At 35.5% G+C, this 23,569-nt stretch overlaps 1 protein-coding gene across 6 annotated transcripts in view; it reads right to left on the reverse strand.

Moving 5' to 3' along the window:
- Positions 1-23,126, reverse strand: part of EXOC1 (exocyst complex component 1) — a gene marked incomplete at both ends in the record, with an annotated part of 56,487 nt that extends 33,361 nt beyond the window's left edge. For 2 of the 6 annotated variants that reach the window (XM_080697919.1, XM_080697916.1), the window contains 8 exons: positions 3,576-3,685; positions 4,290-4,422; positions 4,859-5,086; positions 6,846-7,033; positions 8,740-8,760; positions 12,534-12,693; positions 16,163-16,293; positions 23,003-23,126. In XM_080697919.1, coding sequence (XP_080554045.1) covers positions 3,576-3,685; positions 4,290-4,422; positions 4,859-5,086; positions 6,846-7,033; positions 8,740-8,760; positions 12,534-12,693; positions 16,163-16,293; positions 23,003-23,126 — 1,095 coding nt within the window. Of the gene's footprint in view, positions 1-2,744; positions 2,799-3,575; positions 3,686-4,289; positions 4,423-4,858; positions 5,087-6,845; positions 7,034-8,739; positions 8,761-12,500; positions 12,694-16,162; positions 16,294-23,002 lie in introns of all 6 variants that reach the window. The other 4 variants (XM_080697920.1, XM_080697917.1, XM_080697915.1 and 1 more) reach the window with 3 other exon arrangements.
- Between the last annotated feature and the right edge of the window lie 443 nt (positions 23,127-23,569).

Here is a 23,569-nt window from a genome sequence, read left to right on the forward strand (position 1 = left end):
AGGTTGCTGAGTCTTCCTATGTTGCTGAGGCTGTCCTGCAAACTTTGATTCTCCTGTTTCAGCCCACCATGCCCAGCACTTTAAAAACTGTTGTTGTTGTTATTTATTATGATTAATTATTATTATTATTATTTTGTGGCACTGGGGGTAGAACCCAGGGGCTCTTCTACCTCTAGGCTATACTCCCAGACCTATTTTATACTTTATTTGGAAACAGGGTTTCATTAAGTTGCTGAGAGCCTCACTAAGTAGCTGAGGCTGTCTTTTAACCTGTGCGATCCTCCTATCTCAGCCTCCCAAGTGCTGGGATTACAAGCGTGAGCCACCACATCTGGCCTTTGTAAACTTTTAAACAGAGATATCACTCTCTCTGTAGAAAAATGTGACACACATCTAGGCATGGTGGTGCATGCCTGTAATCTACTATTTGGGAGGCTGAGACAGGAAGACCACAGATTAGCAGCCAGCCTCAACAATAGTGAGGCTTTCCATAACTTAGTGAGATCCTGTTTCAAAGTAAAGAAATAAATTAGGGCTGAAGGTGTAGCTCAGAGGTAAATGCTTCTGGGTTCAATACCCAATAAAACACACAAACACACACACACACACACACACACACACACACACACACACACAAGAAAGGAAGGAAGAAAGGAATGACATGCTTAAGAAAACAATTTTTGTAAAATTGAATACTGATGATCTACCAGTTTTTTAAAAAGTATGTTTCTATAAATGTATATTAAAAGAAAAATTTCTAAACTTAAGCAAATAGCAAGAAATCTCAAAACTTCAGTTTTTATTTTTTCTGTTTGTACTTTTAGTTCAGTGCATTTTAGTTCATTTTCATTTCCTCCAAGTATTTGCAGAATTAGCCTCATCATATTGCTGAAGGCAAAGGTAGAAAAGCAGAGCAGCTACCCTTTCAAAACAAATCTTTCAAACCTTATCAAAAGAAATTTCAAAAGGGCATATTCTTTATGTAAATATCTCCATAATTTTCTTGCTTTCAATATCATACTCTCTCACTGGCCTAATTCTCCTGGCTGAATATCTTTCCAGATACACAGATCCCTAGTAAATGTAAAAGATTATGGGTAAGAGTACAATTTCAATGGCAGGCTCAGCCCAAATGTCACTTTAAAATAGGAAGGTTTTCAAAGTGGATGGCATTTTGGGGGGGGGGGGTGTTTCATGACTAAGTAAAATAAGAAACTAGCCGGGTGTGGTGGTGCACTCTTATAATCCTAGCATTTGGGAGGCTGAGACAGGAGGATCGTGGATTGTGGACAGCCTCAGATACTTAGGCCCTTTGCAACTCAGTGAGACCCTGTTTCAAAATAAAGAATAAAAAATAAGGCTGGGTGTGTAGTTCGAAGGTAGAATGCCTCTGGATTCTATCCCCAGTACTGCAAAAAATAAATAAGTAAATAAATTTTAAAAATAAATAAATAAATAAAACAAAATGGTAACTTGGTCAGTCTCTAAGTTGTATTTCCTTTAATTTTATTGATTTATGAATGTTAAAAAGACTGGGAATCAATGCTCTTAAGTTACTGTTGTATTGTGATCAATAGATTATTTCCACTGGATTCTTCTGTACAATATTTATAAATGTTATAACTAAACACTTTGCTATAAATGCACTGCATGGACTCTGTTCAAGTCTTACCTTATCTGTGATTCCATATTGGACTCCTTAAGTCCTCCATAAACTTACTTTGGATTAAACCTCTTTAGCACTTACAACCCATAGTTCTACAACTAGCAATTTATTACGTACATTGCTTTAGAGCTTTAAGTACATTTGACATAACTCCTCATAAACAGTTGAAGGGCAGAAACCATTTTCTATTCTTATAAATGAACAGTAAGGATATAACAGGCATGCACTGAAAATCTGGTTATTGACAAAGAGATATACCACGTTACGTTAATCACATTTTCTTAGCTAGTTTGTCCCTCAAACCAGAAATAGAAATCACCAGGTTTTCCAATTCTTTTGCTAGGTGACCTATACACTCAATTCAGCATATAGAACATCTCTTTCTTACACTTGGGACATTCTCTTCCGCAGCACATCCAAGGTTGTTGCAATATTCTGGTTTTTAGCATGCATCATTCACATGTAACAATAGATATTAGATTTTCAGAAATGGAAGCATTCACTTTAAATAAGCCATTAGTTTACAAGGCAAAGCAGCAAGATTATAAATAACTGCATGTTACAACAAACAGTTAAGGGTACAAAAAGGACTGTTTGTTGATACCATTTACAAATGTGGCTAACATTATTGTCAATACTGTCATATTTAAAAGCTAAGGAACCATGTAGAGATAGATGTTTAGTTAGGCAGAACTCCTTATGCTACCACAGCTCACCATTATAACATCTATCCTTCCTGCTTTCTTCCCTAGATATCAGCTACACAAAGGCAGCATCAGTCTCTCTTTTATCCCAAGTCAGTGTCTAGTCTGATTCTCAACCATTTGGCAAATAAACAATTACTACCCAAATGAAGGAGTGAAAGAATAACAGGAAGAAAGGCAAGTAGAATGAGTCTAAATGTCCTTTTGACCAAAATAAGCTCTGCTATGGGACATCAAAAACTTGTTACACATATGTTAACAGGATAGCTTGTCAGTAAGTTAAGTTGTAAGCTATGACGATTCTGCTGTTGAGTTTAGCAAATTTTATAGAGAAAAAAAATCAGAGAAGCTTGAGCCAAATTTGATGTACTCACAGGAACCGAAAGAAAGTAGGACCTGTTATAGAGTTGAAGGAGGGCCTGAGTAAACTAATAGGAAATAAAATACAGTAAAGACAATTGTTTTAGAAAACTGTAAAAAAAAAAAAAATTTCAGAATCCAATGTTTTCAGACAGCATTTCTTAATGAATAAGACTCCCCCTTAATTTTTTCCATTTAATAACCCTAATAAATTAAATGGAGTAAGAGATTTAAAAACCCATAAGAAACCTAATTTATTATAATAAATACTAAAATGCTTTCTAATTATATCCTTCCAAGACACTCAGTATTGACATATTGTTGCTATATCCTTAATTATAACGTCATTTCCCACCTAAAAATTTAGGTGAATCATTTATATTAAGAGTAAATCAACTGAAATGTACAGCTGAACTACTCATTTTCTCACATGTACCCTACGTATATACTTATATAAAGCCTACAAAAAAATTCGAAATAACAAATTGAGTCCTGGTCCTTATTTCAAAATATTAAAAAATAAAAAGGTCCATCCAACAGTCAACATATAACAACTCTGGACTTTTATAAGTAAGAATGTCTAAGCAGTAAAAGTAATTAATAAAGATAAATATGTGATTTATAGAATTAGAGAGCTTCAAAGAACTAGACTGTCTACTTAAAGGGGCAGCTGAAGTCAAAAGTACCTGTATGCGCAAATATGTACATATTTTTAAAATCTTAAAAATCAAATGTATGAAGGAATAAACTGTAACCCCAATTAAACAAATTAAACATTTTTGTGGGAATTTAAGTTTAAGCTTATGTAAAAGCTGTAGAAACATGCCAGTTTTATAATAAATTACCTGTTGAACAAAAACATTGTTGAGGTGACTGGCCAATCTCCGGGCAAAAACCTCTCGTAGATCACTAAAACGCTGCTGCTGCTGTTTAACTGCCAAAAGCATGTCATGGCCTGAAATCAGAATAACATTTTTTGATTGATCTAATGAGGATAAAAGATGTCCCCACAATGGTTAATGAATATATTTCTTATAGTACCCATTTTTAAGATTTGAAGAATCCAAAGTTTTGCTGGTTTATTTGCGTACTTTTACAAAAGGTAAATAGGAGAAAAAATTGTAAAGCACAATGGTTGTGCTTTAGTATCATGTGGCAATGACTGAAATGTGGACTCTAGGACTTTAGCCCAGACCCACTGTACCTGAGGGTCGACAATCTGTTTTAAAAAAGCCTTCTAGGTGACTGATACATACTCAAATCTTAGAACCACAGACTAGAAAAACCTTATGCTAGCTAAACTATTTACTTTATGCTAGGTTCTGTGGATGGTACTAAAGAAGGATCATGGTGTTAACCTGATATTGGTGGTCAATAAGAAAGAACTGAGATGAAAAAGTACTTAGCATCAATGTATTCAGAAATAGTGAAACTTGTTTCAATAGCTAACAATGTAATCAAAGCATCTGGCCCATGTTATTTCTTTCCAAAGATCTTGTACAGAGTTATAGACTTGGTCTCGTTTCTTGGTCAGATTTTATCACCTCCAGTGAACATACCTGGTCCAAGAGCTACATTCATACACTGCAGAAGGGCGTCAGCAGCACTGGTGCAGGCTTCAATGCCTCTGGAAGAAGCAAGATCTCCTTCCTGAAGGGCCTTTATGTGACCTTTGGCCAAGTCCATGTGGTTCTGGAATAAATGCAAATATACCACTCACACATATAAGTTTGGAAATTTTGTGTGGGGTGTGTGTGTGTGTGTGTGGTTCTGGGGGCTGAACTCAAAGGTATTTTACCTCTAAACTACACTCCCAGCCCGTTTTTATTTTTGTTTTGGAACAGGGTCTGGCCAGGTTGTTAAGTCTTGATAAGTTGCTGAGGCTATTCTTGAACCTGAGATCCTCCTGTCTCAGCCAGCCATGTACTGTGATTACAGGCATGCTCCACTACACTTGGCTTACTTTTGGGAAATCTATAGGTAATAGTCTACTAGATCTTATCACTAGGTCTTTGGATTTATTTTAAATCCTGTTCTCATAAGAAAACTAGAAAATGTTTACAAATGGGTTGTATATATTGTCACTAGTCTGTTTCTGGTTTTGTTGGTAATTGATAAAAATCCTCACCACAAGGAACTCTATCTCTGACAGGAGTTTCACATTATTGGTGTTACTAAGATGAATGAGGTGGTTGCTTTCAGAGATCTGATCCATTTGCTCTTTTACACTTTGGAGCATTTCCTCGTAACTGCTCAGTTTCAGTTCAATCTGATCCACCTCCTTTAGAGCCTCATCCAGCAACTTCATCAGTATGTTCACTTGTTTCTCAGAAGCCATGATTGACTGGATGTTGGCCTAAAAAGAGAAAAACAGAAATAACACTGTTACTTATGTGTATAAAATAAGTATAAAGTATGATGTTGCTTAATCTCTTTAAGAGCAGAATAAAAAAAATTGATATATATCTACACATCTACCTTAGTTTATTACTCTATATTTAATTTTTACACAGTATTTCATGATGCTACACTTGCCTCTCTATCAAGGTTAGAGACCATTCTTGTGTATTCTATATTTCCAAAGGCTTCATGGGTAAGAGTTCTGCCCCAGAAGATATCATTGGTAAAGGCATGGTCTCATTTCTGTAAATGTAAGGGCATTATGCCATGTCACCTCTAATACTTCTTCTACCAGTCACAGGAGTGTTCTATACTTCTTAACATCCATGTGAAACCCTAAGTAAGAGCACAATCACCTACATAATATCTTAGTTGAGAGAGGTAGCAGAGTTATAATAGTCTTGGACTAATTTATAACTGCAGTATGACTGGTACTAAAAGCATGCAGAAGAAAAGTATGGGGGAAAAACCTAGCTCCTCCTATTATCCTTTTTTTCTCTCTTTCATTTGCAACTGTTTTCTCCCTCCAAAGCAAAGCAATTATGAACCACAATCCCCTTATCACTGTTTTCTAAATGTTTTGCCTATTGATCCTAAATTCTCTGAAATAAGAAAGCTGCCAAATCTAAAATTAAGCTGTTAAGGAATGTGATGACTTAGAACATATACACAATATTACTAGGAAAGGAAATATAAATCATTAATCCATGTTAGGTCAAGTAACATGGTATGATGAAAAACTTGGACAAGTATCATTCTGTGGTTGATGCTATGATTTCATACATGTTATTTTATATACTATTCAAAATAACTCAACATTGAGTGCAGCTCAACTCTAATAATCAACAGAGCTCGGAACTCATTGACATGTCTTAAGTAACAGTTGGGGTTTGAACCTGCCCAGGGCAATTTCCACTTTACCATCTTGAAATCTCTTGTAGGTTTTGCTTCCAGTGAATTTTGCAAACGTGTAAGCTTGGCTACTCAAGTAATTAACTTCTCTCTGTCTGTATTAGAGCCCATGACTTCTGTACCTTTCATGCATACTTCACTGAAACTCTAAAGTCTTTAAAATCTTCCTTATGCTCTTAAGGATTTCTCAAAATGCTTTCCTTTTCTTTAAAACAAAACAAAACAACCCAAGTGATCTGTTCTATTCTCACAAAAGTGGTGCTGTGCTTTAAATATATAAGTCCAAAAACCATGGCTACAAATGAAAAGCTCTATGCTGAAACATTTTAGTGAACAAGTCCAGGATCGATCTCCCTAGCTCTCCTGTTTCTCCACACTTCTTCTGCTCCCTTTTGATAAACAATTCACTTATTTCAGTTTCATTTATCTCACTCTAGTTTGTACTTATTTTTTTTCTCCAAACAATAAAAATGCTACTGAACTGTTCTGAGGTGTTTCAGAGGCTTGGGAAGCAACCACTAAGATGGTTTTTGGTTGTCTACTTTTTTCTTCCATCATGTCATACCAAGACATGAATCTTCCAAAATCTAGAACATCAGCCAACCACCTTCACTGGCTTTATAGGACTTGTTCTATCTTTTGAACAAGCACAGTGAAAGACTGATGGCAGCTGGTAATGTACTTATAAAGACAGCAATAATTACCCTATAAAGGCTGAAGTGCTGAGGCAGTAAAATACAAGCATCACCAGCCTTCTCAATCTACTGCACATCACTTATTCATAGATGACAAGAAAGTCTTACCCCATCTAGCACCTGCAGCTCTCGGGACAACTTTTCTGCAAAGGCTTCGGCATTAGAGATCGCATACTCACAGCCCTCCATCATTATTTCAATATCTTGCTCTTCTCTTGCATTTAATTCCTGGTACTCATCTACTGATTCTTCATCCCCTCCGGCCACACTCTGGTTTTCTCCACTTGGAACAGATTCTTAAAGAAGGTAAAAATTCAAAATGAAATATTGGAAGACTAGAAAGGACTATAACATGGTACTTATAGCTAAATAAGATCATTTATAAGCACAGGTCGTATTTAGTGGCTGTAAACAGAAAAAAAATTATTCAAAACTATATTTAAAAACCCTCAAATTTTATTTTTATAGAACACTGTGTATGTTAATGAAATAAAATCCTAATAAAAAACAAAAAGCATACAGTCTAATTTATAAGTGTTAAAATAGGCTTTAGTCCAAAATTTTCCAAACACATTTAAACAAAAATACAAACACAAAATACAAAAATATGAGAAAATAATCATTTTTTCCTACCTGAGGTGACTGTTGTTCTCATAAAACAATGATTATGAATTCAGTACACATGAAAACAATATACTTCCCTTTATTCCAAGTAACATTTTTATTTTGTTGTTTGTTTATCTTTGTTATTTTTTCTTTTAAACAACTTAATTGAAAGATCCATCTATAATCCACATTTGTTTTAGACATTGAAAATATCAACTGAACCCACCCATCCACCCTTCCTTCCTTCCTCCATTAAAATATAAACTGAATCTCTCCCTTCCTTGTTTCTTCCCTACCTCCCTTCCTCTCTTTTTTCCTACTGAACCCAGGGGCATCTTGCCTCTGAGCTACACCCTAGCACTATTTTATTTTTTATTTTGAAACAGGGTCTGGATAAGTTGCAGAGGCTGGCCTTGAACCTATGATCTTTCTGTCTTAGCCTCCAAAGTAATAGGATTACAGGCATGTACCCCACGCCTGGCTGAAATTTCTTTCTTTGTTTAAAACAATTTCACATGCATCAATAAAATAGCTAAACTATAGAAGCTTTCTCAGTAACTCTAATACATGAACAGCCACAGCATGGGGGCCTGGAACTGCAAATGAGCTTCACCAGGAGGCCAAATCTGAAGTAATCTCTGAATAAATGTTTCAATTCATTTTTTGAGAGAACATGTACTTAGCATATGGGCATTTTATAATGATAGAGATGAGAAAAGGTAAAATGAAAGAAATAATTTTTAACCCATGAGATTATTTTGCAGTACTAAGAAAAATTACTCATTTTCTAGACTTAATGGAAAATGATTTAAATGCTTTTAGTATTCATTATTTTACATAAAAATTAATGTTTACAGTCAACATTACTTGAAATGTATTAATTTGTACCAGTACAAAACTCACTTAATTCAAAGATAAAAGAATTTGCTCTGAAGAATGGTAACAAATTAGGCAGATTTAGTTACAATTCCAGGGAAAAAAGAAGAGGACTAAAACTTTTTGTATAGGCCATTACAATATATGTTTTCAACGAGGAACCCAACACTCTGTCCTTGGAATAGGGCCATTTTAGTTCACTGTGGGAATGTTAAACTGCTTAATAGCCACAAGAGGACAGGGACTGCCCACACTGTTCTGTACAGCTCCTTACACAGATACTTCAAATAAGGAAATATTTTAAATGATCATAACTCTTTGGAAAGAAATATTTTTTTTCTCCCCTGAAACAGTCCTTTGGAAGGCAATAATTAGTATTAACATTCATTTGATTACCATATGGACTTTGTAATAAATTTATCCTTGTATACAGCTTCATGAAATATGCAACCAATAGTACGTAACAATAGCAAGAGGTAAAAACACATGGAATAGAAAAAGAAGAAAAGGTGTTACGCACCTTCTGTAACTTTAGGCAGTTCTGGAGAGTAAAAAGGTACGAAAAAAGCAGAGGAAAGTAAGCAAAGAATATTAGCTGGGTAGAAAAGTAAACAGGTTTAAATTTTTTTAAAAAATACTACCCATATTTCATTTGAACTTCATGCTAAATTAAAGTTCAAGAGACAACACCAAATCAATTACAAAGTGGAACAATCTGTAAGAAATGAAATTTCCAAGATTCATTTTCCTTATCATTTTTGGACAGTAACGAAAATGTATTTATCTATTTTCTTTAGTCATTTAAGAAACAGTATTGACTAGTCCTTGGAGGAGAAACTGGGAAACAAGAACATTTCCTGGGGATTATTTTCAGGGCAGCTGTGACTCATGCATTTAGTGTAGTTATTTTCATTCAAGGTTCAAAGCTTTACCCAGATGCTCCCTCACAAAGGATTAGTCACAAAACACCATTAGGAAAGACAATACTGAGGCAAGTAAAAAGGACACATGAAATGTCAGTTCAAGCCAGTGGCTAAGGATTTAAATCAAAGACAATTTAAAACTCAGGCTGCAAGGAAAAGAGTAAAAAAAGAACATGTCTACAAAAATTTCACTATACTTCAGCCACTAAGAAACTCCCCTTTTAAAACCCACATTCTGCAAGAGAGGTCCCAATTATTTAATGCCAACATTTAATTGTGACTGGTAAAAACAACCAAAGTTACCACTGCTAACATTAGCAATTATGAATGGTCTTACTTACTTGGATGATTATTTTGCTCTTCATAGGAGGTAATAAAAATTTATTCTCTAACTTTACTGAAAGCTTAGAGACATTTACTTTTTAAAAAAATGGGAATTTGGGCTAGGGATGTAGCTCACTGGTAGAGTACTTGCCTAGCATGCATGAAGCCTTGGGTTTGATCCTCAGCACCAAATATAAATAAATAAAGCCGGGCGTGGTGGCGCACGCTTGTAATCCCCGCGCTTGGGAGGCAGAGACAGGAGGATCGTGCAGGTTCGAAGCCAGCCGTGCTGGCGTAAGAGACCCTGTTTCAAAAATATAAAATAGGTCTGGGAGCGTAGCCCGGAAGTAGAAGGGCTTCCAGGAACCCCAGTACCACCAAAAAAAAAAAAAAATATATATATATATATATATATATATAAATAAATAAAATTTTAAAAATATTAAAGGCAGGAAAACAGGAATGGTTGTGATTTCAAGGCCTATTAAAACAAGTTTTTAGTCATTAATAAAGCAATTCCCTGAACACTACACCAAAGCACCCATTATTGATCTATACAAAGCAATTTTCAAAATGAGGACCTCAGTGTCTGAAAACTGATCTCAATTCATGTTTATGAACATGAGAACACCACACTTTCGTCTTATGCCCTGAGGATTTAAGGATTTAATCTTTTTTTTTTTTAAATAGACACTGATTCTCAAAAATGGTAATACTCTTTTCTCGTTGCTTCTGGTAGAATTTCTTAATGAAGCAGAACAGGAAAAGAATATATTTTTCCATGTGGTTGTCTTAATAAAATATATTGGTTTAAAATACATATTAGGCAATAAATAATATTTAAAAATAAGTACATAGTATCTGAAAATAGAATAGCTTGTGAATGAATCATTTACTCATCAGAATGTTAAATCCTAAAATGGTAAAAAGTAAAAACCATATGAAGCAAATTAATGCACAATTCAAGACATGAAAATTTATCACAAATTTCATGAAGGTCATTCCCTCCACACACTCAACTGCCAGGACTCTGGAGACTAATCCTGGTGAGATGATGACTGTGGGGCTCTCTGCAAGGCCAGCCCCTCTGGAGGAGCAGCAGAGACTGATAGATGGGCTTGCCTCTGCTGGTTCTACATCGTGCCTAACACCAGCAGCACGCTCACCAATTAAGTGCTGGGAAAGAATATAGCATTCAAAGGGGGGAAAGCCCACAGCCAGATAGTAAAAAGAGTAAATAAAACAAAATGGAGAAGAGACAGAGGCATGGGACTAAATAGTTTGATTTAAATTAGTCATTAAAATTGTTCAATATTGGCATTTCAGATGTTTTGATCTTTCTGAAAGAAGCTTCTAGGTTAAATGCTAATCTACAATTTGGGACAAATATAATTTTCTTTTTTATTCTTTTTTTTTTCCAGGTCTGGGCATGGAACTCAGAGGTATTTGACCTCCAAGCTACACCCCCTGCCCAATTTTTTATTCTTTATTTTGAAACAGGGTCTCACTGAGTTGCGGAGGGCCTCAGTAAGTAGCTGAGGCTGTCCGCGAACCGCGATCCACTGGTTTCAGCCTCCCAAATGCTGGGATTACAAGTGTGCGCCACCACGCCCAGCTCAAATATAATTTTCTTACATAAAACTTAGTATATATATATTTATTTATTTTGGTGGTACTTGGGTTCCTGAACGCCCTTCTACCTCCAGGCTACATTCCCAGACCTATTTTATACTTTTTTTATTTGGGAAACAGAGTCTCTTAAGCCAAAGAGGCTGGCTTCGAACCTGCGCGATCCTCCTGTCTCCGCCTCTCAAGCACAGGGATTACAAGCGTGCGCCACCACGCCCGGCAAAACTTAGTATATATTAAAGGAACTTATTTTTTCCCAGTAAAGAAGGGCAACAACTCTGTTTACCTTAACATTAGCTGTTGTTTCAGCTATTTTTTTGAGATAAAGAACACAATAAAACTGTATCCACAAGGCATGCAGAACCATAGTTCTGTAGTTTTTATGCCTTAATGAAAGAAAACTTCAAAATATGAAAATCTCATTGTACATTTTCAATAATTTGAAGCAGAGTGTTTTTTGTCCTGAAACATGAAACAGTCGAAATATCCCAACTAACTTCATGTCTAAGGATTTTACGCTGATATAGAACAATGTCAGCTAATATTTGCTAGGCATTTACTATAAACCTGCATTGATATCATCATGTTTGTATATAAGAAACTTAACCCTCACAACAACCTCATGAGATGGATGCCATTATCATCCCTATTTCTGATATAAGGAAAACGAACACATCGAGGTTCAGTAGCAATGCAGGTCGTATGGTAGGCAATAAAGCCAGAACTTGAAGCCAGGTGCTATGACTTGGAGTTGTTTTTAACCATTGTACCTATATTCTGCATACGATTATTGCCATAAGGATATTCATCCCAGAGCGATTTAAAATAAGACTGGAAAGCTGCGTGTGGTGGCACACGCTTGTAATCTCAGTACTTGGGAGGCTGAGACAGGAGGATCACGCAGGTTTGAAGCCAGCCTCAGCTACTTAGTGAGGCTCTCAGCAACTTAGTGAGACCCTATTTCCAAATAAAACATAAAATATGTATGGGAGTATAGTCCGGAGGTAGAAAGCCTCTGGGTTCCACTCCCAGTACCACACACACACACACACAAAAAAAAGATTATGACATATCCATACAATGGAGTATTATTAAAAATAATGCTGGAGTAAATATTTAATAATATAAAAAATGTTCATGATACATTATGTGAAAAAGTATGTTAGGAAAGAGAATGTAAACATTTTTATTTTAAAAAAGTATTTAAATATGCATAAAAAAACAAAAGAATACCTACCAAAATGTCAGCAGTAGTTATCTCTGAGGAGTAAATTTATAAGTGATTTTTGGCATTTCCACTTAATGCATCAATATCTTACAATGAGTATCATTTCTTTAATAAAATTTTTTTAAAAATTCCTTTATCAGGTACTTCAGTATTCTAATTACTGTATAATTAGAACACTTAATTTTGCATATAAATTTTCATTTACTTTACCTTCCAAAAGCTGCGAACTAACATTGACAAAATCAATCTTCTTCCGGAGATATCGCTGATTCAATTTCCAAATGCAGGAGATAAACGCATTCTTTTCAGCAGTGCTGCTGGCAACCCATTTATATACTTTTTCAAAATGCAAGTCAAATTCAGGATTTTCCTGAAATAAAATTATTTTTTTTAGATTTCCTTTTGTTATTAATATAAAATCCAAAGAATCGAAACTGTTCTTGGGATCATTACAAATCAGCTATGCAATTTGAAGGGAAGGGTTTAGCAAATTCAATTTGAAGCAAAAACTTTATCATGCAAAAGAAGCTGATTAAAAAAACAAAAACATACTGTTGTGGTCATTTTCTTTTACTAACTATACTTTGACACTAACTCCCTGATAAGGAATAGATCTTTTAATTATAAGATAGGAAAAAAATACAGTCTATAACCTGATATCTTTTTTTTTTTTGCATTACTAGATGTAGAACCCAGGGGCATTCTACCTCCAAGATACACCCCTACCCCTACTTTTTATCCTTTATTTTGAAACACGGTCTCACTAAGTTGCAGAGGGCCTAAGTAACTGAAGCTGGCTGTGAACCTGCAACCCTCCTATCCCAGTCTCCCAAGTACTGGGATTACAAAGCGTGCACCATTGCTCCCGGTCCAATGTACTTTTTAAGAATAAATAGGTGAAAAACAGGGACTGCCCCTAATTGTTCTCTGCCTCTCTTTTGAAAATGAAGAATGATCACAGGTATCTCAAAAACCAAAAATGCTGTAAGGCTTTAAGTTCTTTCAAGCGACAAAACTGAACCAATCTAAAATAATTAAGTATGCTTTCTACCAGCTCCTCAAACGACATTACGGAAATAATCCTGTGCTAAGCTAGTTATTTCTTAACTACAGAACTACTTGACCATTATATAAAAATAAAAATATACGAATATATACTTTTATTCACTTCTAAGGATTTAAAAAATAGACTCAAGTGCTCTAAAGGCAGAAAAATAGCAATCCATTTCATCTATCCATACCATAATTTGGAAGCTGGGCATGGTGGTGCACGCCTGTAATCCCAGTTCTGGGGAGGCTGAGATGGAGGATCGCAGGTCTCAGACCAGCCTCGGTAGCTCAGGGAGACCCTCAACAACTGGGACCTTGTTTCAAAATAAAAAGGCCTGAGAGGATAGTTCTGAGGCAGAATGTCCCTGGGTTCAATCCCTAGGACCGGAAATAAAAAACAAATGAAGAGTAATTTAGGGGAACAAAATGCAGGTTCAGATTTTAATGGCAGGGAAGTATAAGAGACTCTTACTTTGAAAAGCTGGTGTTAAAGAGATGAGGACTTGACCTCTGGGACAACAATCACCTAACAGCAGCACAGAACTGCTAATTAGTTCAACTTATAGCTTAATAAACAGAACTGAAGCATCAAAAATTACAAACCTCTATTTACAATAAGAAAGCAATTATGTTATTACTTATAAAAAATCTAAGAGTATTGGCAGCTAACATGAAACTTGATGGGAAATGATCTCTTCCCTGGGAATACTTCCCATAATGCCATAAAAGAAGCTGAGTGCTCCAGTGGCAACATTCACACAAATCAATGTGTGATACTAAATGGCTAATGTTAGGCTATGTATAAAAATTTTATATTTTATATCCATATATAGTATACACACACCAAGGTGTCTACATAAAATGAAAAGAAAAACCCCATTAAGCAAGTTAGCAAAGAGACATCAGCCTTGAGAGCATTCAAGTGAGCGTTCAGCAACATTAGTGAATTATGCACATCAACGGGTCAAGAAGTGAAAACCGGTGGAGAGAAAATGGCTAACAAGCCCTTCAAGTACTAGTTCTTAAACAGAAACCGATCAAGCTCTCTACTCCGGATCCCTCCCCACAGTCACAGAAATTATTCACTCTAGTTTGTTAATTTTCTAGTTTTCTTTCCAAATATCTCTTCTCCCTCTCCTCTTCCCTTCCCCCATTTGCACTTGTTAAAGTATTTTCATATTCACATTTTCCTAAAAATTGAGTGTTTCTTAGGAATAAACAAGAGGCCTAGTTTATTTAAAGTACTTAAAAAAAAAGGAATTATCTGCATTTGGAAGAAATAAATCATACAGATAGGCAGGGCTCTCCGAAAATTTTTTTTTGCACCTAATTCAACTACCTGTCATTTTGTTCACACATGTGTGTAGATGGAATACGGGGTCATTCTACTTCTCAGCTATATTCCAGCCTTATTTCATTCTTTTATTTTTGAAACAGGTCTCACTAATTTGCGAGGTTACGAGCATGCATTATCACCCGCCTGCTTATTCACTTTTTGATGCTCAGAGATTTATGCCAAGTAAGAGTAAAACCACAAATTTATTTGAACAGATTGCTTTGCAAAGGTCTTTTTGCTTTCTTTGTGCCCTCACAATAAGTGTATGAGACTTACAGAGTTAAACCAAAGTGTGCCTATAGTTACATTAGTGTAGGCCCTGCTATTAGTCCCGTCAAGGTATTCTCTAGCGACCTGGAGTCCTGGAGGCGCCTGCAAGCTGCAGAGGAAGAAGAGTGGCAAGGCTGGAGTGGGGTGGGGTGGACCGGGGTGGGGGGTACCTAATAGTCAGAGGAGCTCTACTGCACCTACTGTTGCACAAACCCGGGAAGCCTTGAGTTGCCAGGAACACAGGTGGTCCTTTAATGTGATTATCACACTTTTCACCTTTCTTAGAGTTTCAGTGTAGTTTGAGTATAAGATCTAAGACCTGGGGCTGGTCTACCTCTGAACTACACTCCCATTCCAACTTTATTTTTTATTTTGTGGTATTGGGGATTGAACCCAGGTGTATTCTACCACTGAGCTACATCCAGCTCTTTCTTTTTTTCTTTTCTGAAACACTAAGGTCTCACTAAGCTGACAAAGGCTGGCCTTGAACCTGTGATCCTCCTGTCTCAGTCTTTCTACTACTGGGATTATAGGGGTGTGCCACTACCATGCTTGGTTCCATTTTCTCTCTTTTGAACCACAAACCTCAAGACTGTGGCCTCAAAAGGCCAGCTTGGCTGCCTCTACTGGTGATTCTACATTAACTCATGAGGGCAGACTTTTGCTTATATTGCACATGATTTTGAACCAGGTTTTACCAAAGTGATAAGTATTTTAAAAAATCAACTCACATGACATACCACTTTAAAATCTATATTATCCACATTATGATGTGAGACTATAGTGTACCAATAAAAATAATAAAAAATGCATCCCATACACAAAAAATAAACCTATATTAATTTATAAATTATATACTTAGTGTATTTAACCTAAATACAGAAAATATATAGTCAAGTTTATTTTCCTCTGGTTTATGTAGCTTGTACTCAAATATAATTTTAGTTTTTTTAAAAAAAGCAAAAGCAATGACACAAACATATACATGTACTTATTTTTAGCAGCCAGAGTGGGGGGTAAAGAGGTAGAAGGTTGAATAATTAACTTTAGACTACTTCTGTTAGTTAGGTGGTAGCCCAGCGGTCCCCAACCAGCAAGTTTATATTATCTTAGAATATGCAGTACTATGTTATAAAATGAAAGACACCTTGTGAACACAGGTCAAAAACTAAGAGAAGCATACTTTGATAGCATCTTTGGCATCAACAACAGCAAGGTCTCGAAGGGCCCAAGCAATCTGCCTCTTGTAGAAATCTCCCTTATCAGATTTCTTGACTTTCACCACTTTCACCTGCACAGGGCGTTCAGTTGTCACTGTTGAGGAAAGCACACACTTTCATTAGACAGATTGCTCACTTGCTCATTCTCCATTTACTCATGTTAAATACCTTTTGGGTGCCTGGTACATGTGATTAAAACAGAATTCTTAAAGGAAGGACTAAATCAGACTAGAGGGTCAGAGGCCTTGAGAAGTAAAATTCTGAACCAGTTTTAAAAGAAGAGTGCATGATAAAAATCTCAAAAAACAATTGAAACAGATAAAGCCAGAGAAGCCTGAAAGAATATAATGCCATTTAAAAGAACCACAATGTTCAGTATAGACAGTGCATGAAATATAGTGAAAGAAAATGTTACTATAGCATGGAAGTTCAGATCATAAAAGGTCTTTATCTGAAGTTGTGGGGGTGCCATTAGGGATTTCACTAAGTGACATGTTCTAATTTCTAGTCTCAAAAAATGACTCTGGCAATAGAATGGAGGGTGGATTGGAATTAATGAGAATACATTTGAGAAAATAAGTGGTTTTCCCTACAAAACACTAAAATCCTCTTAAAAGTGTAACATCTAAACTAACACAAAAATAGAAAATATGGAAAATGTGTAACTATCAAGCAATTGCATTAGTAAGTAAGTAAAAAATGCATTAGTAAGGAAAAAATAAATCTCCCTTTATTCTCCACCCGAAATAAGCTAATCGGACAATCTTACCTTTCCCAAGCTCCCATGGAGCAAGTAAGTCCAAACTCACAAAGATAATATGAAGAAAACTGTGACCGTGTAACTAATGAATGTGGGTACAAAATCTTAAAACAAATACTGTAATGGCAAACAAAATACACTAACAAAGATAATACTTCATTTCATCACATCTAAGGCATACTTTTTCACATTTAAATATCTGTGAAGTCAGGATATTAACAGTAAATCCAATACCATATCTTTTTTTTTTCCCAGTATTGGGATCAAACCCATTGACTTGCACATAGCATGCAAACACTCCACTAGAGAGCTACATTCACCTCTAGCCCCTACTGTGCAGTTTTTTGGGATACATAAAATAATAACATACACTATAGTACATGGTAATATATGGTATAGTGAGTAAGGTTATTCCAAGAATAATATATCACTTGAAAATCCAAGTACAATTACTCACTACTCTAACAAATTTAGGGAGAAAACTACGACAATAAACAATGTGAAATAGTACTTAATAAAACTCAATATCCATTCATCATATTAATAAAAAGAGAATGAAGAAGGAAAAAGAATATAAGTCAAGAACAGAGGATTTAATATTGTGGAGGATGGCTATAAAAAACCCACAGCAAACATGCTGAGAGATGAAGTTGCACCATCTGAGATCAAGACCATGTCGATGGTCCTAACTAGGAGGCTAAAGTAACAAAAATAAATGAAAGATATAAAGCCTATAAAGGAAAGAATTAAAATATACTACTTGCCGGGTGTGGTGGCACACGCTTGTAATCCCAGCATTCGGGAGACTGAGACAGGAGAATCTGGGTTTGCGGCCAGCCTCAGCTACTACTTAGTGAGGCTCTTTTCAACTCAGTGAGACCCTGTTTCAAAATAAAGAATGAAAAATAGGGCTGGGGGTGAGGTGGGAGGTAGAATGCCCCTGGGTTTCATCCCTAGTACCGCAAAAAAAAAAAAAAAAATACTACTTTAAGAGTCTACAAATTATAGGATAATAATTTAGTGAGATCAGCATTCATATTTAAAAAATATTTTGAAATTCTAATAAATGATTTCTATTTTTTAATTTTTTTATATGTGAAACATATTGAAAATGGTATACATTTAGACTGTGCTTGGTGCCCTCCCCCCAAAAAATGAGTGTCCAGTTTAACTATGCTATATTCATACTTTTACACATATTTGGATGTAGCACCTCCATTAATCAACCTCAGGCTTCTTCCTCTCCTATCCTTCCATTCTAGCTTTGCTGAGGTTTCCCCTCCATTATCTGGAGTCCTTCTGGTATCCCCAAGGCTCCCTAGTTTGGGCATATTGGAGAAAAGATATGTCCCTTCTCTTTTTGTGCTTGGCTGATCTCACTTAACATAATGTTCTCCAGGTCTTTCCATCTTCTTGCAAATGGCATGATTTTGTTCTTCTTTATAGCTGAGTAGAATTCCATTGTGTGTATTTCCCATAATTTTTCAATCCATTCTTCTGTTGATGGAGACCTAGATTGGTTCCATATTTTGGCTATTACAAATTGTGCTGCTATAAACATAGGTATGCATATGTTACTGTAGTTTTCTGATTTCTTTCTTTCTTTCTTTCTTTTGGTGGTACTGGGGTTACTGGAAGCCCTTCTACCTCCAGGCTACACTCCCAGACCCATTTTTACATTTTTATTTGGAAATAGGGTCTCCTAAGCCAGCGCACACGGCTGGCTTCAAACCTGCACGATCCTCTTATCTCTGCCTCCCATGCACGGGGATTACAAGTGTGCACCACCATGCCCAGCTAGTTTTCTGATTTCAATCCCTTTGGGAAAATACCCAGGAGGAGTTGTAGAGTTGGATCACAAGGAGGATCTATGCCGTTTTCTAAGGAATCTCCACACTGATCTCCATAACAGCTGAACTAGTAAGTGATTTTTAAAATGCAGTAATAAGGGCTATGACTTATAGTACTACCAAAAAATAATCTAAGAACAAATAAAATAAATCCAAACACTACATGAAAAGCCTTTAAAGAAAATTACAAAATCTATAGAAAAGCAGTATAAAAGGCCATGATAAAGGGAGTCCTGTGCTATGTAAATGGACATGAACACATAGTATCATAAGAAATGCAGGTTCTCCCCAAAAGAACCATAGGTTCAAAGCAATTCCAATAAAAGTTCCAACAAAATCCAGAGCTTAAAGAGCTGATTCTAAAATCTGGGTGAGAGAGTAGAAAACAAGTTGATATAAAACAAAAATAAGAGCCAGGCATGGTGGTGCACACTTGTAATCCCCGCCCTTGGGAGGCGGAGACAGGAGGATCCCACAGGTTTGAAGCCAGCATCGCTGGCTTAAGAGACCCTGTTTCCAAATTTAAAAAAATATATAAAATAGGTCTGGAAGCGTAGCCCGGAGGTAGAAGGGCTTCTAGGAACCCCAGTACCACTAAATAAATAAATAAATAATAAAATAAAACAAAAATAAGATATAAAAAATCCAGAAACAGATGCAAACACATAGACTGTAATAAATATAAACACAGATAAATCAAAGACTAAAATGTGAAAGGCAGAATTTATAAGACACTAAGGAGAATATTTTTATGACTGCATAAAGGATAACTGGAAAGGATATCTTAAATAAGACATAAAAAAAGGAAAACCATAAAGGATCAGAGAGATTCATTTTATTCAATAAAAACTGTACATTTCATTAAAAGGCATTTAGAAATTACAAGCCAAAAACTAGAATCCATACAACCAACAAATGATTAACAACTAAATTATATAAAGAATTTGTACAAATAGGTAAAGGGACAGAAAAATGAGCAAACTATCTAAATAGGTAAGTTTCGTAGACAAGGAAACTAAATGTCTAATAAATTAATGAAAAGACGTTCCATCTCGCTGTTCATTAGGGAAATTCAATTTTAAACCATAATGAGATACTGTTTCACTACTACCAGATTGGCAATAATTAACAGTTTATCTGAACCACTGTTTAGGATGTAAAAAAACCCATATCATACACCATTTATGGGAGTAAAAACTAGAACTATTTTAGAAAATACTTTGGTATTAAAAAAGAATTAGTCATTCATATACCTATGGCTGAGTCAATAGGCATATGGTTCAGCAATTCCAGATACAAGTATCTACCTCAAAAACATTCTTGCTGTTATATACTAGGAGATAAGAACAAACATGTTCACAGAAGTGCTACTGAATAGCAAAATCTGAGAACAAACCTAATGTTCATCACTGTTAGAATAGGTTTGTAAACTACAGTACACTCATACAGTACAATACTTCATAGCACTAAATACAAAAGAATTTTAACTATATAAAAGAACAAAAATAAAACACACGAACATGATAACACTGAATAGAAAAAAATCACAAAGAACATATGCACTATAATTCAATTTATATAAAGTTCAAGAACATGAAAAACTAAACAATATATTGTCTGAATTTACAGATACAAATGGTAATATGATAAAAAAAAAAAGTTAACCAAAATTCACCATACCAGTTACTCTTAAAGGGAAAGGAATGGGGTCATAGAGGGCACACAGGACATTTCAATAGTAATTTAACAATTTTCTTATGCTGAGTGGTGATTGCATAGGAGTTCTACGAATAGTCTTAACATATTATATATATGCTATAGATATTCTCTTATAGCTGCTCAATATTTAATAAAAATTAGTTTATTAATACAACAATTTTTCAATTATAAAGAAAATGATAATTTAAAAAAAACTATCACCATACCTGAAATCCTAGCCAGAGCAATAAGTCAAGAGAAGGAAATTAAAGAGATACAAATTGGGAAAGAACTGAAATTATCTCTATTTGTAGATGACATGATCCTATACTTAGGAGATAAAAAAAAATCTATGACTAATAAATTCAGCAAAAAAGCTGGGTACAAAATTAACTTATAAAAATCAATCATTTTTCTATATACCAACCATAAACCACTGAAGGAAAATGTGAAAAATAATTATTTCCACAATAGCCTCAATAAATAATATAAAATACTTAGGTATAAATTTAACCAAGGAAGTAAATGACATAATTTTCTAAAGTAAAAATTATAGAAAACTGAAGAAAGAAATTGAAGAAGACCTTAGAAGATGAAAAGACCTTGGAAAGGCAAAATAAACATCATCAAAATTGCCATACTACCTAAAGTAATCTACAATGCAACTCTATCAAAATACTAATGGCATTCTTCACAGCAATAGAAAAAAAAATGGTCCTAAAATTCATATGGAAGAACCAAAGACCCAGAATTATCAAAGCAATTCGGTGCAATAAGAATCATGCAAGAGGCATCAGAATATCTGGTTTCAAATTAGACTACAAAGCTATAGTAACAAAAACAGCATGGGATTGTCACAAAAACAGACAGACAGATTTTTGACAAAGGAGCCAAAATTATATGCTGGAGAGAAGACAATCTCTTCAACAACTGGTACTAGGCAAACTAGATATCCATATGTAGAACAATAAAATTCTCTTCTCTCACCCTATAAAAAGTCAACTCAAGCCGGGCGTGGTGGCACACGCTTGCAATCCCTGTGCTTGGAAGGTGGAGACAGGAGGATCGCGCAGGTTCGAAGCCAGACGCACTGGCTTAGGAGACCCTGTTTCCAAATAAAAATTAAAAAAAAAAAAATAGGTCTGGGAGTGTAGTCCGGAGGTAGAAGGGCTTCCAGGAACCTCAGTACCAAAAAAAAAAAAAAAAAAAAAAAAGTCAACTCAAGATGGATCAAAGACCTAGAAATCAGCTAGAAGAAAACATAGGACCAACTCTTCAACATATAATCATGGTACAGACTATGTCAATAAGACCCCCAAAGCTTAGAAAATAAAACTAAGAATCAATAAATAGAATCACATTAAATTAAAACACTTCTGTGTTGCAAAATAAACAATCAAGAATCTAAAGAGAGAGCCAGCTCATAGAATGAAAAAAAAATTTTTGCCAGGTACTCCTCTGATAAAGGACAATATCTAGAAAAAATAAATAAATCAAACAACAGTTAAAAAAAAAAGGGGGGGCGAATAGATGATTTTTAAAAGAAGCAATTTCTAAAAGAAGAACTACAATTGGCCAATAAATACATGAAAAAATGTTCAACATTATTAGAATCGGGAAATGCATATAAAAACTACGCTGAGATTCTATTTGATTCTAGTTAGATGGCAACTATCAAGAATACAAACAATAAATGGTGGCAAGGTAGTGGGGAAATAGGAATTCTTATACACAGCTGGTGGGATTATAAATGAATACAACCACTATGAAGATCACTTTGAAGGTTCCTCAAAAAAGTAGGAATGGAACCACCATATGATCCAGCTATACCACTCCTTGGTATTTTCCCAAAAGAATTAGTCAAGAGTACTACAGTGATATATGCATTCCAATCTTTATAGCAGCATAATTCACAATATCCAAATAATGGAACCAACCCAGGTGTCTGTCCACAAAAGAATGGATAAGGAAAATGTAGTTTACATACACAATAAAATTCTACTCATCCATAAAGAACAAAATTATGTAATTTGCAGGAAAATAAATGGAACTGGAGAATATTATGCTAAGTGAGATTACTTAGTTTGAGGATGTCAAGGATGGAACATTTTCTCTAATATATGGAAGGTGGAAAAGAAATAGAAAACATAAGAGAATTTAGTGTAGAAAGAGACCTGTAGAGTAACTGAAGGGGGTTAGGGAAGAGAGTTAGGGAGGAGAAGAGGGAGAACTGAAGAATAAAACTGTTCAAATAGTACTATGGCAATATGTAAAGGTATTATTACCAATCTCTCTAACTCATGTGGGCAGGGAGGTGGAGAGGAGTGGGGTAAGGTTTGGAGGAAAATACATAGAGTTGTGTGTATGCATGCTTTTATCACAGTGAACCTCACTGTGATATATAATTTCAATGCAATTATACATACTTTCTTAAAAAATGTTCCCTATGGAATAAGAGAATGCAAAAAAGGTACCTTTTCATACTAAATACCCACCTGTAGCACACAGAAAACAGTTCTTTTTCTTTTTTCCTGCTTTGCAGACATTCACAATACTGAGCAGGCGCTCATCATTTGGTGTAAAAATATCTCTTTGTAATGCATGCTTGATTGCTGTCATCTTTTCTCAGCTGAAAAAATTCAGAGTATACATATTGTAGTTTGGATCAGGAATGCCCCCCCCCCCAAAGCTCATGTGCTGAAAATCTGGTTGGTCCCCAGTGCAGCAAGGGCTGGGGGTGGAGGAGGTGGGTCACTGGGGACAGGCCTTGAGGACATATCTGTCCCTGACCCCTTCCTGCTTCTCTCTCTGCCCCTGAAAACACCCCCCCACCACCACCACCATTAGCTGAGCCTTTCCTGTGCCACGACCTAACACCATGATGTTTCTGCCTTGGAGCCTGCTGACTCTGTCACAAATCAACCTTGTGACAAACAACAGCCAATAAACTTTTCCTCCTCTAAGTTATTACTGTCAGGTGTTTTGGTCACAGGAACACACAGCAGACACAGAAATTTAGCTCATTCTCAAAATCATTCTGCCTTATATTGTTCAATTTATTA

Source organism: Muscardinus avellanarius (assembly GCF_963383645.1).
Source record: "Muscardinus avellanarius genome assembly, chromosome: 6".
NCBI classification, from domain to species: Eukaryota; Metazoa; Chordata; class Mammalia; order Rodentia; family Gliridae; genus Muscardinus; species Muscardinus avellanarius.